We start from the raw sequence: 16,643 nt of genomic DNA, 5'->3' as shown, positions 1-16,643 counted from the left end.
ATTCCAGCGACTGCAAAGGAATGGTGATATAGTTCCAAATCAAGCTAATGAGTGGTTTGGAGGGTTACCTGCAGGTAGTGGTATTCCCATGTATCCCATTCCCATGTATCTACTGCCTCTTTCTGACTAGTTGTTAGAGTTCCTGCGTGCTGTCAAAGAGGTTTTGGTGAGTTCCAGGAGTGCACCTTGTAGATGCAACATGCTACTGCCACAGTGTGTCAGTGGGGGAGGGAGTCATAGAATCCTAAAATCAAGGGCGGCACGGTGGCACAGTGGTTAGCACTGCTGCCTCACGGCACCGAGGACCCGAGTTCGATCCCCGCCCCGGGTCACTGTCTGGTGTGGAGTTTGCACGTTCTCCCCGTGTCTGCGTGGGTCTCACTCCCACAACCCAAAACGATGTGCAGAGTAGGTGGATTGGCCATGCTAAATTGCCCCTTAATTGGAAAACAAATATTTGGGTATTCTCAGTTTATTTTTTAAAAAGAATCCTAGAATCGCTACGGTGCAGAAGGGGGCCATTCGACCCATCGAATCTGCACCAACCCTGCAAAAAAGCACCCACCTAGGCCCACTCCCCACACTATTCCTGTAACCCCACCTAACCTTTGGACACGAAGGGGCAAGTTAGCATGGCCAATCCACCTAACCTGCACATCTTTGGAGCACCCGGAGGAAACCCATGCGGGCACTGGGGAGAACATGCAGACTCCACACAGTCACCCAAGGTCGGAATTGAATCCAGGTCCCGTGCACTATGAAGCAGCAGTGCTAACCACTGTGCCATCATGCTGCCCTTATTTTAATGTTTAAGGTGTCAGATGGGGTGCCAAACAAGTGGGCTGCTTAAGCATGAATGGCGTTGAGCTTCTTGAGTGTTGTTGCAGCTGCACTCACCCAGGTAAGTGGAGAGTTCGATCACACTCTGACTTGTGACTTCTAGATGGTGGGCAGACTCTGGGGAGTCAGAGAATGAATTACTTGCCAGAGAATTCCTGTTCTTGAAGATACAGTATTTATATAGCTGGTCCCATTCAGGTTCTGGTCCGTGGTGATCCTCAGGACATTTGATGGCAGATTCTGCCATGGCAATACCATTGAAAGCCATGAGGATAGTGGTAGATTTTCTCTTGTTGGAGATGGTCATTGCCTAGAATGAAGGGAGAGCCTGGGAGAAATGTCTTTACAAATATGGCCATGAGAATGTAGAATCTGCTCGTCGAAAACTGGTGGAAGCAGAATCCTCTTATAATATTTCAAAGGTAAGTGAATAAATGTTTGTTTTTAAAAATGAGTATGGGGAAAGAGCAGAATAATAGCATCGTAGAAAGCTGTTTGTTAACAGTTACAGGAATGGCTTCCTTCCGTGTTGTAAAATTCTGAAGGAACAATATTTGCTAGTGATTGAACTCCTGAGCAGTGCACCCAAATATTTAGTTTGTCCAGTGAAGAGTAAAAATCTCATTGTGCCATTAGTGAGGTTAACATGAAGTGATACTGCAAAGAATAATGAACTGGGAGGAAGTACAGGGTCCGTGTCCTTGACCCATGATGATAACATAAGGATTAGAAGTTGTGATTTCCTGGCAGACAGCTTATTGTAAAATATTAATCGCATTATCTACTGGCAATATGTGATGTGCTCATTCTATCTGTGAACATAATCTCCAGAGTGAGGAAAGGCCATTCAACTCATCAAGAGTCTGTGTAGGATTATTTTATTACTGACCTTCCTCACACAACGCTTCTTGATTCCTTTAGGGAGCATGAAATTCTGTCCCTATCCTCCTTTCTGCTATTTTAACAAACACTTCAGTATGTTTATTAAACTGCTACACAGTACAATTTTTTCCCTTGATGTGTTCTCACTCTCAGTCCCAAGTTTGGATCTACTAAAGCATGCATGACTGGTTAATCTGAATTTGCATGTACTGATCAGTCGCAACATCTTTAAGAGTTTTATTTCACTCAAATAATGTGTGCTTCTTTTAAACTTTTCTTTTTAAAGTTATCTGGGAGCCGTCATGACCTCAATGCAAGATCAAGCCTTGAACGGAACAAGGTAACTACATTCCTGTGATTAGTATAAGACATTGCATTAAAATAATAATTATCTTTATTATAATTATCTTTTTTACATTCTCCCCGTGTTCAAAGAACAATCAAAGAATAGCACAGGAACAGGCCCTTTGGCCCTCCAAGCCTGTGCCGACCATGTTGCCCATCTAAACTAAAATCTTCTACACTTCCATGGTCTGTATCCCTCTATTCCCATCCTATTCATGTATTTGTCAAGATGCCCCTTAAATGTCGCTATCGTCCCTGCTTCCACCACCTCCTCCGGCAGCGAGTTCCAGGCACCCACTACCCTTTATGTTAAAAAAACTTGCCTCGTAATCTCCTCTCACCTTGCCTCTTGCACCTTAAATCTATGCCCCCTAGTAATTGACCCCTCTACCCTGGGAAAAAGTCTCTGACTATCCACTCTGTCTGTGCCCCTCATAATTTTGTAGACCGCTATCAGGTCGCCCCTCAACCTTCTTCGTTCCAGTGAGAACAAATCAAGTTTATTTAACCTCTCCTCATAGATAATGCCCTTCACACCATGCAACATCCTGGTAAATCTCTTCTGCACCCTCTCCAAAGCCTCCACATCCTTCTGGTAGTGTGGCGACCAGAATTGAACACTATACTCCAAGTGTGGCCTAACTAAGGTTCTATGCTGCAACATGACTTGCCAATTCTTATACTCAATGCCCCGGCCAATGAAGGCAAGCATGCCGTATGCCTTCTTGACTACCTTCTCCACCTGTGTTGCCCCTTTCAATAACCTGCGGACCTGTGCACTAAGATCTCTGACTGTCAATACTCTTGAGGGTTCTACCATTCACTGTATATTCCCTACCTGCATTAGACCTTTTAAAATGCATTATCTCACATTTGTCCGGATTAAACTCCATCTGCCAGCTCTCTGCCCAAGTCTCCAAACGATCTAAATCCTGCTGTATCCTCTGATAGTCCTCATCGCCATCTGCAATTCCACCAACCTTTCGGTGGGAAAGTGGAGCTGAGTCCACAAAAGATCAGCCATGATCTCATTGAATGGTGGAGCAGGCGCGAAAGACCAGATGGCCTACCCCTGCTCCTAGTTTTTATGTCTGCGTGGGTTTCGCCCCCACAACCCAAAAGCTGTGCAGGGTAGGTGGATTGGCCACACTAAATTGCCCCTTAATTGGAAAAAATGAATTGGGTACTCTAAATTTATATTTTAAAAAATTATAATAATCTTGATTAGTGTCACAAGTAGGCTTACATTAACATGGCAATGAAGTTACTGTGAAAAGCCCCTGGTCGCCACACTCCGCCACCTGTTCAGTTACACTGAGGGAGAATTCAGAATATCCAATTCACCTAACAGCACGTCTTTCAGGACTTGTGGGAAGAAACCGGAGCACCCGGAAGAAACCCACGCAAACACAGGGAGAACATGCAGACTCCGCACAGACAGTGAATCAAGCCGGGAATCGAACCCTGGTCCCTGGTGCTGTGAAGCAACAGTGCTAACCACTGTGCTACCATGCCATGTTAAACATGAATAACTTGCCTCAATATTTACATCTTGGCTTATTGATTCCTGCACCTCTACTGTAATGTGGACTTACAGTTGGTGTAATATGATTCCAGTTAAATTCATCCAGTACATTCTGCCATTAACCAACAATTGAGCTCCATTATTATTTGCGGAGTTGTTTTGGAGTAGTGTGCAGAAATTGATATGCTTGTACTGACTCTTTCCTAGTTCTTTCGTCAGGTCTGCTGGGAATGTTAGTACTTGGGTGTATGCTTTTGATTCCCACAAGGGCTGGCATCCTCATCAGCTGGCATATATCCTTTCCACCCAAACAAAAATGAGCAAACACATATACGAGTAAAATTGCTGCAGCAGCCTTTGTGCATCTTGCAGGAGTTATTTATGGAACTTTCCCTTGGGAGAGTAAATGGAGAGGTGCACCTTCACCAGTCATTCCCTTAAAAAAATTAAGTGCCCACAGTCCTGCATGCTGCTGTCTTGATTTTTAAGTAGCATCACAGAAACATAGCTTCTACTGGATTCCTTGTTCATTTTTCTCTCTGGGCAGAATCGATGGGAGAGTCAGCAGGACATATCGACATCTGTACTTCAGTCAAACAAGAAGACACCTCCATACCGTTCCCCGGTCTCCAGGCATTCCATGCCACAAGATGCAGGTGGGAACTGCTGTAAAGACATGGCTTGGAATAGTTTTTTTCAGAAAGGGAATACTGCAAGGAATTTTGGGAAAAAATATGTGAATTATTGGGAAAAGAGAGACAGCTGACCATCTGTCCCAATGTTACTGTTTAATGCTTTCAAGAGGCACATCGCACAGTTTTAGAACTTAAATTTCTGAAACAAAGATCATTGCAGTTAGCTTGCAAAACTCGCCTGACTTTTAAGAGGAAGTGTTTTCCCTCTGAAGTACTTTACCTCAATCCTAAAACATTTTTTAGCACAACTTCTAGCTATCAAAAATTACTGCTTTTAAGGATTCTTTTTGAGCCCAGACCTCCTGTTATTTCACCAATGCACTTTAACACAGATCTTTAAGTAATTACCTTCGATAATAGAAACTGGAAGTAACTTTTTCTGCTTTATCAATGGATGGTTCCAACATGTCCAAAGCTATCCTAGTATTCCTTGTTGTAGAAAGCTTACGGTTCATAAAGGGGATTTCAAGCATTCCTACAGTATGATCTTCAGCTGATTGATTTGAGCGAAATAGATCAAAAGGTCCATAAATAGTGAGCCAATTTCACTGTTAATTTCTACAACTGTCTTAATGCTTCCACTGTACTAGACCTTTATAATATTAAACGAGACTGAAACCTCGTGAAGGCTGTTGTTTTTCAGAAAAATGCCCAGATTCGGTCACCTGCTGCTTCCTGTCACCTAATCTATATTCACAAAATGTAGGAACAGGAGACGGCCATTTAACCTCTTGAGCCAACTGTGCTATTTGGTAAGATCACAACTGATCTGATTGTGGCCTCAACTTCACTTTCTTATCTTCCCCAACTGTTCACTTCAAATCGAACTCTGCACAATGACCAGTGCCTCTGCTGGCCCTGAACTCTTCCTATTTGATCAACTGTATGCCATCAATAGGTGGCTAACAAAATAAGATTTGCCGTGGACCTTTTCAGGGCTCAACCACTGATTTATTTGTTTTTAAAATCCAGCTTTAAGATTCATTCAGCCGGGGAGCACGGTGGCGCAGTGGGTTAGCCCTGCTGTCTCAGGGCGCTGAGGTCCCAGGTTCGATTCCGGCTCTGGGCCACTGTCCGTGTGGAGTTTGCACATTCTTCCCGTGTTTGCGTGGGGTTCGCCCCCACAACACAAGGATGTGCATGGTAGGTGGATTGAACACGTTAAATTGCCCATTAATTGGAAAAAATGAATTGGGTACTCTAAATTTATTTTTTAAAAGATTCATTCAGCCGAATACAGCAGAACCAAAGGGGCAAAGAATGGGCCACAAACAAAATCTGCCTCCTGTTTTCATATAACATGGGTAGAAACCTTGCAAGTAGGGAATCATGTACTTTTGAGAGCCTGTCTGCACCATAGTCCTAGTTTGATAAGGCAGGGATTATAATGGACAAAATGCTGACTGCAGTCTCTACAAAGAACACAATCCAAAAATCAATTGTCAAATTTCAGCAGCTTGGGTGATGCAGAATGTTAAGGCGTGCAGCAATAATCGCATCCCCCGGAAAATAAACAGTATCATACACTGATTATTTTATCCCTGATTTATTAAAAGGCCAACTTCTCTTTCTCCTCCTTCCACCCTACTCCATCCAACTTGCTACCAACATGACCAATGTTCCCAGTAGTTGAATTCAGTATACCTCAAATTTCATAACCTACCTGTTTCATAGAATCCCCACATTGTATGGATTGATGACCTACCTGTGTCATGCAGGTTCCAGTGTTTGTAGGCACTGCAGCTCTGCCTACCAAGGCTTAATAAACCACTTGTTTGGAATTACAGTGCCAGCAGCTATGCAACAGCACAACACATTCAACTCTTTGCAGCACTTCCATGAGTAAAATCTAATGTTGCAATGTTCACATTTAAAAGCAATCGTGATTGGATTATGACAGTGTTATAGTACTGCTGCCAATTTTTAAATGTAACTAATGACTTGTCATTTTCCCCCCCCCCAATTGCACCTGTGCTTCGATGATGGATTATGGTAAGGAATTCCAGCAACACGGGTGCCATTTCTCAGCGTTAGTTCAATTTTGTTTCCATTACAAACTCTGAGCAAACACAAGCAATTGTGGCACAAGTTATTACTGCACTAATAACTATTTTGTGCCTGTAGTGCTCTTAATCCCTCTTCTACTGCTGATTCTCACTGATTTGGGCAGCACGGTTGCACAAGTGGATAGCACTGTGGCTTCACAGCGCCAAGGTCCCAGGTTCGATTCCCCGCTGGGTCACTGTCTGTGCGGAGTCTGCACGTTCTCCCCGTGTCTGCGTGGGTTTCCTCCGGGTACTCCGATTTCCTCCCACAGTCCAAAGAATTGCAGGTTAGGTGGTTTGGCCATGATAAATTACCCTTGGTGACCAAAAATGTTAGGAAGGGTTTTTAGGTTATGGGGATAGGGTGGAAGTGAGAGCTTAAGTGGGTCGGTGCAGACTCGATGGGCCGAATGGCCTCCTTCTGCACTGTATGTTCTATGTATTTACTCACAGTATTATGCATTGTTTTCAGGAAATGCAAACTTTCTTGTGCTAAAGATGCAGCAGCAGAAATCCAGTCAAATTTATAGTGTGAATCAGAGGGACTATTATTGTGCATTCTTCCCCCAAAAACATTATCAAACTTGCTGTCCTGTTTAGAAGAAGATAACCAGTTATCTGACCCGGAGCCGCAAGATTTTTTTATTTTTTCATGAGGTATGAGCATTGCTGGCTAGGCCAGCGTTTATTGCCCATCCCGAATTTCCTTCGAGAAGGTGGCTGTGAGCTACTTTCTTGAACCACTGCTGTCCTTGTGCTGAATACCACAGTGCTGTTAGGAAGGGAGTTCCATGATTCTGATCCAGCAACGGTGAAGAAATGATAATATAGTTCCATATTAAGGTGGTGTGTGGTTTGGAGGGTATTTTGTAGGCGGTGGTGTTTCTGTTTTTAAAATTTTTATAAATTTAGAGTACCCAATTCTTTTTTTTTACCAATGAAGGGACAATTTACTGTGGCCAATTCACCTACCCTGCACATCTTTGGGTTGTGGGGGTGAGACCCACGCAGACACGAGGAGAATGTGCAAACTCTACACGGACAGTGACCCGGGGCCAGGATTGAACCCGGGTCCTAGGTGCCGTGAGGCAGCAGTGCCACCCACTGCCACCGTGCTGCCCAGGCCGTGGTGTTTCTATGCATCTGCTGCCCTCGTCTTTCTACATGGTAGAGGTTGCGGGTTTGGAAGGTGCTGTTGATGGAGCCTTGGTGAGTTGCTGCAATGCAGCTTGTAGATAGTAGAGACTATGTTGCCAGTGTGCCTCAGTAGTAGCTGCATTCATCCACTTGTCTGCATGAATGCAACTCCACACTATCCAGAACAACGCAGCCCCGCTAGATTGACACCCCATCCACCACCTTCAATATTCACTCCCAATATCCACTCCCTCCACCACCGAGGCACAGTACCAGCAGCAGTGTGTGCCATCTAAAGATGCGCTACAGCAATTCACCAGGGGCTCTTTGACATCACCTTCCAAATCAATAACCTCTACCGCCTAAAAGGACAAGGGCAGCAGATGCATGGGAACTCCAGCACGTTCAAGTTCCTCCCCATCCTGACATGGAAATATATTGTCGTTCCTTCACTGTCACTGGATCCAAATTCTGGAACTCTCTCCGTAACAGCACTGTGGGTGTTCAAGAAGGCAGCTCTCTTGGGCTTTTCAGGATGGGCAATAAATGCTAGCCTAGCCAACAATGCCCTCCTGTGCAGGAATAAAGAAACAGGGTGATCATATTATGTTTACACCCCTGTTGATGAAGTAGCAGTGGTGATGGAGGCTGTGGAGAAATGTTTGCTGTTTGCCAGTCATTGCGCTGCTGTTTGCAAAGCAGAAAGTGGCAGTGCACGCTGCCAAGGTGAAAAATACAAGTGACATGATGGAATCCATGAACAAATGTCTACATTACCGTCTCCCATCTCTTCTCAGACTCATTTTCAGCGCTAGCAGCCTCTTATTTGAATCCAGTGAAGGCCTTTGTACCTCAGATGCCCAAACTTCTCAAATCACTTTTCCCAGCGTGGGATGAGGAGAAGAGGAGATCTGCCCCTCCACCAAATCTGCAGGTGAGGAACCTTAATTGTTTAATGACATTTTCTCAAAATGGCAGGGAAAGACGGAGGTGAGTAACCCCTTTTTGTTCAGCCTTACTTCACACTATTTACATTTGAAACAATAAGATGTCAATAAGACATAGGAGCAGTGTGCAAACTCCACAAGGACAGTGACCCGTGCCGGGATCGAACCCGGGTCCTCGGCACCGTGAGGCAGCAGTGCTAACCACTGCGCCATCGTGCCACCCTGGATTTAAAAAAAAATTTAATTTAAACTCTGTCATTGGCAGTCTGGGGATTTGGGGTTTAGGCCTTTTTTGATCATGTAGCACATAGTAACTGATCGATGTTTCTCATCTGTAGCCTGTTCCTCGAATCTTGGTGCAACCTGATAATCTTGAAGATGCTGCTGAACAGAATAAAGTCGTAAGTATAATCTTAGATTTGACACGGCTAAGTACTGCAATCCGTATGTGTTTGACAGCTGCTAGATCTTCGTGATTACATTTTTTGCACAAGATCAGAAAAATCAACATGTCTTCCAAATGTCCCAATACGTGTATGCTGCGCACTCAACAACTTACATTTACACACCTGAAAAAAGTGTCTAGTGCTTTTGAAGACTGAAAGGTGAGCAAAGCATGATTCATAAGGGGGGGGGGGAGTTTTCTAACGATGAAGTGGGGACATGAGCAGCAGTTGAAAATGAAAAGGACTGGGCGTCAGCAAGGATGTTAGGCTGGGGAAGATACTGGTGTGCAAGACCAAGGAGGATTTGAAAGCAAGAACAAAGTTCTTGTGTTTACATTTTTGTTAAGTTGTTGCTGTCCCTTTGCCCAGGATATTCTGTATTGAACTTGTATGTGGACCTTGTTGTGGATAATTGGCTACTCACGTTGCTGCACAGGAACAGTGACTACACTTCAAAAGTAGTTTATTGTGAAGCACCGTTGGGATGTCCTAAGGACTCTATAAGTTGCTGCATAAAAGCAAGTTCATTTCCTGTTCAATATAATTATTTATTTTGAAAATTACTTTTCATTGATTTCAGCTATGTATAAGGTATACTGCTTAGATCAAGGATAAACTGAGAAAATCTCTTCTTTTAAAAGATATTTTTAACCCGTTTTGCTCACCTTTCTTTCGCGCCTCCCTTTTCGCCTCCCTCATTGTGCGTCCCCTGAGGTATCTTCCTCCAGCTAGGATGACGGTGAAGGACATAACTGAGACTGATTCATGATTTCAGCATCGCAGAGACTTGATGGTTGCAATGTAGAGGTGTTTTCGGGGTGGAGGGGTGGGGAGTAGTGAAGAGAGGAGGTAAAATGCACTAACGTTTTTGCTTTGCCAAACCGTGGTGTTTCTGTACGTTTTCATCAGGCTCACAAAGAAAAACAGAAAGTGCCTTCCGCTTCAGTGGTGATAACAAAGTCTACACACCCTGCAGTGACAGGCTCGGAGACTGGAAGTTCTCCTTCAAAGAATGAGCCAGTGGACGCAACCAGCCGTGAAACCCCAGGAGAGCCTCAGAGTCCTTCAAGCGAAGCTTCGAGTGGATATTTCTCCCACAGTGTTTCCACAACAACCCTCTCCGAAACCGCTATGGTAATGAGTGGCGATGTTGGCACACCCCCATCCAATTGGGCCACTGCTGACAAGGACACACCCGCCCAGTTAGAAAATCAAAGCACGTTGAGCAGTGAGAGTTCGATGCAGCTGGAAGCTGATGTGAAATCAGGTTCCTGCTTTGCTGGACAAGCAGCCAATGAGTCTCTGGACATGCAACATCAAACCAATCAAGTGAAAAGTGATGCTCTGCAGATGTCCAGTGAGGGTACACGTCAATTCCAACTGCAAACTCCAAGCAAAGACACAGGGAAGGATTGTGGAAGCTTTCAGAATCGATCACCAAACTCTGAGGTAACAGCAGAATCTGCACATGAGACAACGACAGCAGAATCAGAATCCAAGGAAACATCTGTGCCCGATAATGTCATTAACAACTTCCCTACCTCTCAGACCACCAAACCGCCATCAAACAAAACAGACAGCACTAATATGTCCAACCAGATGCCCGCCCTGCCATCCCTCCAAATCGACGACCTAAAATGTTTGTCTCCAGTACGGACGGCAACCTTGGTATTAAGTGTTTCTAAGCCGGAGTCGAAATCCAGTGCAGCACAGCCCAAAATCTCAGCATCCAATCCCTTCAAAATACAAAAGGTAAGAACATCCGAGTTGAAATCTTTCACTGGCATCTTGGAGGATGAAAATGCGTGGCAAGATTCGGAAGATAGTCTTGAAGAGAAAGAAGCACAATGGGACTCTGGGGCCTCAGGCTTGGCCACATTGGAGGCAGGTGCCGATTCTGAGAGATCTGTGACTGTAAGTACAAAGGTTGATGATGATCATGAGTTATCAAGCGAAAAACTTGAAATTATTTCAGATTCTGAGGAAGCTGTTGACATCGTTCCCGAATGGCTAAAAGAGGGGGAGTATGTCTCAGTTGGTACGAACAAGATTGGTACAGTCAGGTATATAGGACCCACGGAATTTGCTGATGGAATTTGGATTGGAATTGAACTGAATGTACCAGCAGGTAAGAGACTGAGAATTGATTTGTGGTGTTATCTTTTTTTTAAAAAGGTGGTGTTAGTGGTTTTAAAAATACCTTCACCTTAATTTCAACCCTATGTCTCATTTAATTTATAATTGGTTTCTTGAACTTTGAGTTGATGCTTGCCACAGGAGTGGCAAGAAGTTTAATTATTGTGTACCACGCTCTTATTTCTAATTTGCTGTTTTCCTTCAGATTTATTTTCTTCTCAGCTTCTGAGAAGTGCTTCTTTATTCAGTGGCTTGTGTTTGATAATTAATTGCATTTGCCTAAGGTATAAGCTACAAACTGTTTGTAGAAGGTGAGTTTTGTCCAGCCAGGTAACAAATAGAGAAATATATTAACATGGTCACAGGGCGGCTCAGTGGTTAACATTGCTGTCTCACGGCGCTGAGGTCCTGGGTTCGATCCGGCCCCGGGTCACTGTCCGTGTGGAGTTCACACATTCTCCCTGTGTCTGCGTGGGTCTCACCCCCACAACCCAAAAAGATGTGCAGGCTAGGTGGATTGGTCACGCTAAATTGCCCCTTAATTGGAAAAACAATAATTGGGTACTCTAAATTTATACATAAAAAAATATGGGTACATTGAACAAATGGTTACATTGACCTAATCTTGTTATTTACTATAATTTTGTCCATTAATCATCCGCATCCAATAAGTAACCATTTTACTTCTGGGTCCAAGTCGCACAGCAGGATTTGAGTTCATAAACAATAGTTCAACACTCGGCAAATGTGGCATTGATGTGTATCCTAGCCTTTGGATCGAACATCGCAGATGTTCAGATGGATGTTAGAGCTGCAGTGGAATGTTGTCCCACCTTTTTTCTCACTTTGGTGATGATGGGAAGATGGATTTCTTCATCTCGATGATATTACAATCTTGTGCTCCTTTGTTTTGAAACAACCAGGTTATGAATTTAAAGAGCGAAGAATGACTTTCATTTTTCTGAGACTAGCTGGTGGGAACATAGTGATATTGTCACTGAGGGTTTCTCGGTGGCGCAGTGGTTAGCACTGCTGCCTCACGGCGCTGAGGTCCCAGCTTCGATCCCGGCGCTGGGTCACTGTCCATGTGGGGTTTGCACATTCTCCCCGTCTTTGCGTGGGTTTCGCCCCCACAACTCAAAGATGTGCAGGGTAGGTGCATTGGCCACGCTAAATTGCCCCTAAATTGGAAAAAATGAATTGGGTATGCTAAATTGGGGGGGGAAAAAAAGATATTGTCATGGACTAGTGTTTTGGAGACTCACGGTAATGCTGTGAGAACCCAGGGTCGAATCCCACCATGGCAGATGGTCAAATTTGAATTCAGTAAAATTCTGGAGTTGAAGAGTCTAATAGTGACCATGAAAGCTTTGCCGATTATTGTAACAACCCATCTGGTTCACTGCCCTTTCGGGAAGGAAAGCTGCCATCTTTACCTGGTCTGGCCTACATGTGACTCCAGACCCACAGCAATGTGGTTGACACTTTAAAAACACACTAAACAAGGGCAATTGGGGATGGGTGTTAATAATAATAATCTTTATTAGTGTCACAAGTCGGCTTACATTAACACTTCAATGAAATTAATGTGAATGTCCCCTAGTCGCCACACTCGGGCACCTGTTGGGTACACTGAGGGAGAATTCAGAATGTCCAGTTCACCCAACAAGCATGTCTTTCGGGACTTGTGGGAGGAAGCCAGAGCACCCGGAGGAAACCCACGCAGACACAGAGAACATGCAGACTCCGCACAGACAGTGACCCAAGCTGAGACTCAAACCCGGGACCCTGGCGCTGTGAAGCAACGGTGCTAATCATTGTGCTACCGAAGACCACATCCTATGAACAAATTAAGAAAAAGTTAATTTACAAGCGATTTTCTCCACTAAACAGAGTTGAGATGTAGATCAGGTCCACTTTTTAAAATTAGAAGAAATTCTTTCTTGGGATGTGGGCATCGCTGACTAGGCCAGCATTTATTGTCCATCTCTCATTGCCTTGCTGGTGGTGGTGAACAGTCTTCTTGAACCACTGCAGTTCCTGTGGTGTAGGTACACCCACAGTGCTGTTAGGAAGGGAGTTCCAAGATTTTGACCCAACGACAGTGAAGGAATGGCGATGTAGTTCCAAGTCGGGTTAGTGTGAGACTTGGAGGGGAACATGCAGTTGGTGGGGTTCTCCATGTATCATCTGTCCTTGTTCTAGGTAGTAGAGTTCACCGTTTAGAAAGTGCTGTTGAAGGAGCCTTGGTGAGTTGCTGCAGTGCATTGTGTAAATGGTACACACTGCTGCCACTGTGTTGATGGTGGAGGGAGTGAATGTATCAAGTGGGCTGCTTTTCTTGAATGGTGTTGAGCTTCTTGTGTTGGAGCTGCACTCATCCAGGCAAGTGGAAAGTATTCCATAGCACTCCTGACTTGTGTCTTGTAGATGGTGAACAGGCTTTGGGAGTCAGGAGGTGAGTTACTCACTGCAGTTTCTGACCTGATCTTGATGCCATGGTATATATATGGCTGGTCAAGTTCAGTTGCTGGTCAATGATAATCCCCCAGGATGTGAAACTCCTGTTCCTGTGTTCCTTTCATTCAGTTCTTCCAGAGGACAGGCCTGCTTGGGGCCAGTGCAGGCATCAGCCAGACATTATATTGTGCAAGAGTGCCTTATGGAGGGAGGCTGCCAAGTTATTTAATAGCCCTGCAGTGCTGGTGAGGGAATTAAAGATGCCCCGCTTATCACTGTGTCAAGCCTCCCTCCATCTTTTGTGAAGCTGTTTAATGTGAGATAGTTAAGCATTGCATATCTAATCATGTTATGGGTTAGATTCTGGGAGTGACATAAAATTTGATAAGAAAACATCTCTGACTTCCTTTAGTAATGGTTGAGCCCTGTTCACAGCATTCAAATAAACCCATTTCTGAAACAGCTAAGCATGTTATGTTCTAATTGTACTAGTTTGTAACTGCTCTTTTTGTAACCTAGTAAACTCTCCAAATCCTTTATCTTCACTGGGTTGAATCACAGAATAAGAGGAATTTAATCAGATTACTTCCATTTACTCTCTGAATCTTTCACAATTTGCTTTTATTTTGCAGTTCTTAAAGAAGTAAAATATTTTTGTTATGTTTCAGGAAAGAATGACGGTTCAGTTGGTGGAAAGCAGTATTTCCGATGTAACCCAGGCTATGGAGTGTTAGTCAGGCCGGACAGAGTTTTGAAAGCCACCAGCAGTGCAAAGCGGCGCAGCGCTGGCCTCCGTCACTCAGCTGTGACTTCAGAGAATCGCAGAAGTGGAAACTTCTCAAGGTCCAACCCAAACTTATCAGCTCTCACTGCGCTTGCTAAATCTGAAGGTGGTGGGGGGCTCCGAGCTGGTGACAGGACTCCAAGAAAGAGTGAGCATAGGAAATCCTGGTCCGCTGAGCAAAAACCTTCCTGAGAATATGAACCAATGGACAGTGATGTTTGGTAAGGCTTTGGAATTGGACATCCGGAGGAAACTTCTTTAAGTTGGTACCTTTGTCGAATAACTTCCCCAACCTGAGGGGACCCATCCACTGGCATACTCCACTCTTGTATTACCGTTTCCTCTTTTCATTTATCTTAAACTGTAATGTCATTTTATTTTCCTGCTTCAAACTAGAAGATAATCAACCAGCATCTGAAAATGGCAATCATCAGTTGGGCTTGTGAATTACCAGGCATACATTGTGAAATATTTATAGTTCGCGTGGGGGCTCTTGTATTGGCAAGGTTTGACTTCACGGTTCAATCACATTGAGTTGCCTCCAATTCTCCTTGTTTGGAATCGAATGTGTCCATGCAACAAAAGCTCTCTGTTTACTGCAGTGTGGAATCAAAAAGCATCATGTACACGAGGTATGCTTGATGGCAAGCATCTGAAGATTTGCATATTCATTTCCTGTCCCTTTGACATTTGTATAGTTGCAGCAATTTAATTTCGCCAGGAAACACCACTGTCTATGGGTGGGCTTTGAGCGGTTCAGGGAGTAGAGCATTTGCATCACCCACTCCTTGCTGAGAGGTCTGAGCTCAATTTTGAGGGCAGGTCTGCATTTCTTTCCTTCCAACAGGACTTGCAGGCAGCTTGCTGATGTAACGAGGGAGGGCAGAGGTCGCGATGCCTCAATGAAACACGTATCTGCCTGGGCTGACTATGTGAAAGGCCGACAAAAATACCTGGAATGGGACTGTGCATTTTGCTGCGATTGTCGGACTGTCACTGCCTGACTCGCACCAGTGGAAGCCCCCCCCCCCTCACTGCCCAGGAATCTGTGTTTGCCACCTTTGTCAATAATAGTGAAAATGTAATGTTCCTGTGAAATGCAAACCTATTTTAACAGGTCTTTTGGAATTCTGAGGAACATTTTAAGTAATGTGCAGGCTCCAAACATTTGGGGAAGTTGGGATTTTCAGCCACTTGACTACTGTTCAACCTGGGAATTTTGTTTGACTGTACGGTCTGGGGCACAGGCTGTGGCAGCAAATGTGGCCGGAAATGGCTGTGACAAAGATCTGCCTCACCAGATCGTTTTCATTGCTCAGAAAATATGCATTTTATAAACTATGCAAATGTTGGTTTAATTAACATTCAAAAATCTTATAGAGAAATGGGTGCTAATTCCATTGGGACTTGTGCACAGAAACAAACCTCCGATTTCCCTAGAATTCTTAACAAACATGTAGTGGCCACAATGTGGGAGGAAACATTTCTGCTGCAAGAGGAATGAGAAGAAATCTTCACTTTGTACACTCTGTTTCGAAAGCCCTATTTTTTGATGCGTTCTCAATGAGCAAAATAACACTTTAAAAATAAAGATAGCATTATAAACACGCAGTTGAGAAGATGCCCAGAAGGAGAATAGACTTGATTAATGGGTTAGGTGTAGAGCCTTTGTCAGACCTGGGAATGGAAAGTTTGTGAATTCCTTTGTGGAATTGAACAAAAGGGGGAAGGGAGCCAACAAGCAAAGTGTAAGTCTGATCTGTTAGCTACTGTTTAATATCTATAAACAGCCTCGCAAGTATCTCTTCCCAACTCTAGTGGTCTGTACCTGAAACTGTAACTTGTTCCTATTCAGGATATATGGGTGTTACACCTGCTTTGTATTTATAACAATTTCTGTTTTTACCATACAATTTCAGCAGTTACTGTTTTCTTGGTTGTGATATTTAGATTTACACCTTGAATTCTTGAGCATAGGGCAGCCACTGGAGCAGTTTCAATAGATGTGGTTTATTGATAAGTAGCCCCTGCTCTAGTGACTGGCAATCAGCAATTCTTGTTGTTTGCCACGGTCTGAAGTCTCCCTACCTGTGTTGGAGTTGCGATTTCGGCGCAGAGGGCGTTACCATGTGCTCAAACACCTGAAGAAAATCCATTCATTGCTATGTTTCCTTTAATTTGTAATGGAGCAGAAACATTGGGGTGGGGGGGGGGGGGGGGTGGGGGTGGGGGCGGGGGGCTGTTGTGGATACAGGAGATTTGAGCTTGGAGGAATATTCTACTATTTTGCCTCACTTCCTCTTGGGCATCAGGGAATATCTATGAATACAAGTGCCTCTCGTGAGATTTAAATAGGGTGGGGTAGATTATACACAGTCAGCAGAGGGATCTTACTTGATGG

At 44.1% G+C, this 16,643-nt stretch overlaps 1 protein-coding gene across 4 annotated transcripts in view; it reads left to right on the top strand.

Moving 5' to 3' along the window:
• Positions 1-16,442, top strand: part of LOC140427730 (kinesin-like protein KIF13B) — a 256,873-nt gene extending 240,431 nt beyond the window's left edge. For 3 of the 4 annotated variants that reach the window (XM_072513344.1, XM_072513352.1, XM_072513335.1), the window contains 6 exons: positions 2,009-2,062; positions 4,140-4,248; positions 8,267-8,403; positions 8,755-8,817; positions 9,772-10,990; positions 14,127-16,442. In XM_072513344.1, coding sequence (XP_072369445.1) covers positions 2,009-2,062; positions 4,140-4,248; positions 8,267-8,403; positions 8,755-8,817; positions 9,772-10,990; positions 14,127-14,434 — 1,890 coding nt within the window. In that variant the 3' untranslated portion in view covers positions 14,435-16,442. The remainder of the gene's footprint in view (positions 1-2,008; positions 2,063-4,139; positions 4,249-8,266; positions 8,404-8,754; positions 8,818-9,771; positions 10,991-14,126) is intronic. The other variant, XM_072513363.1, reaches the window with a different exon arrangement.
• Positions 16,443-16,643: the final 201 nt, after the last annotated feature.

This window comes from Scyliorhinus torazame, chromosome 1, assembly GCF_047496885.1.
Source record: "Scyliorhinus torazame isolate Kashiwa2021f chromosome 1, sScyTor2.1, whole genome shotgun sequence".
Lineage (NCBI taxonomy): Eukaryota > Metazoa > Chordata > Chondrichthyes > Carcharhiniformes > Scyliorhinidae > Scyliorhinus > Scyliorhinus torazame.
The sequence above is the reverse complement of the archived record's forward strand: the minus strand, read 5'-3'. Positions and strand labels throughout refer to the sequence as shown.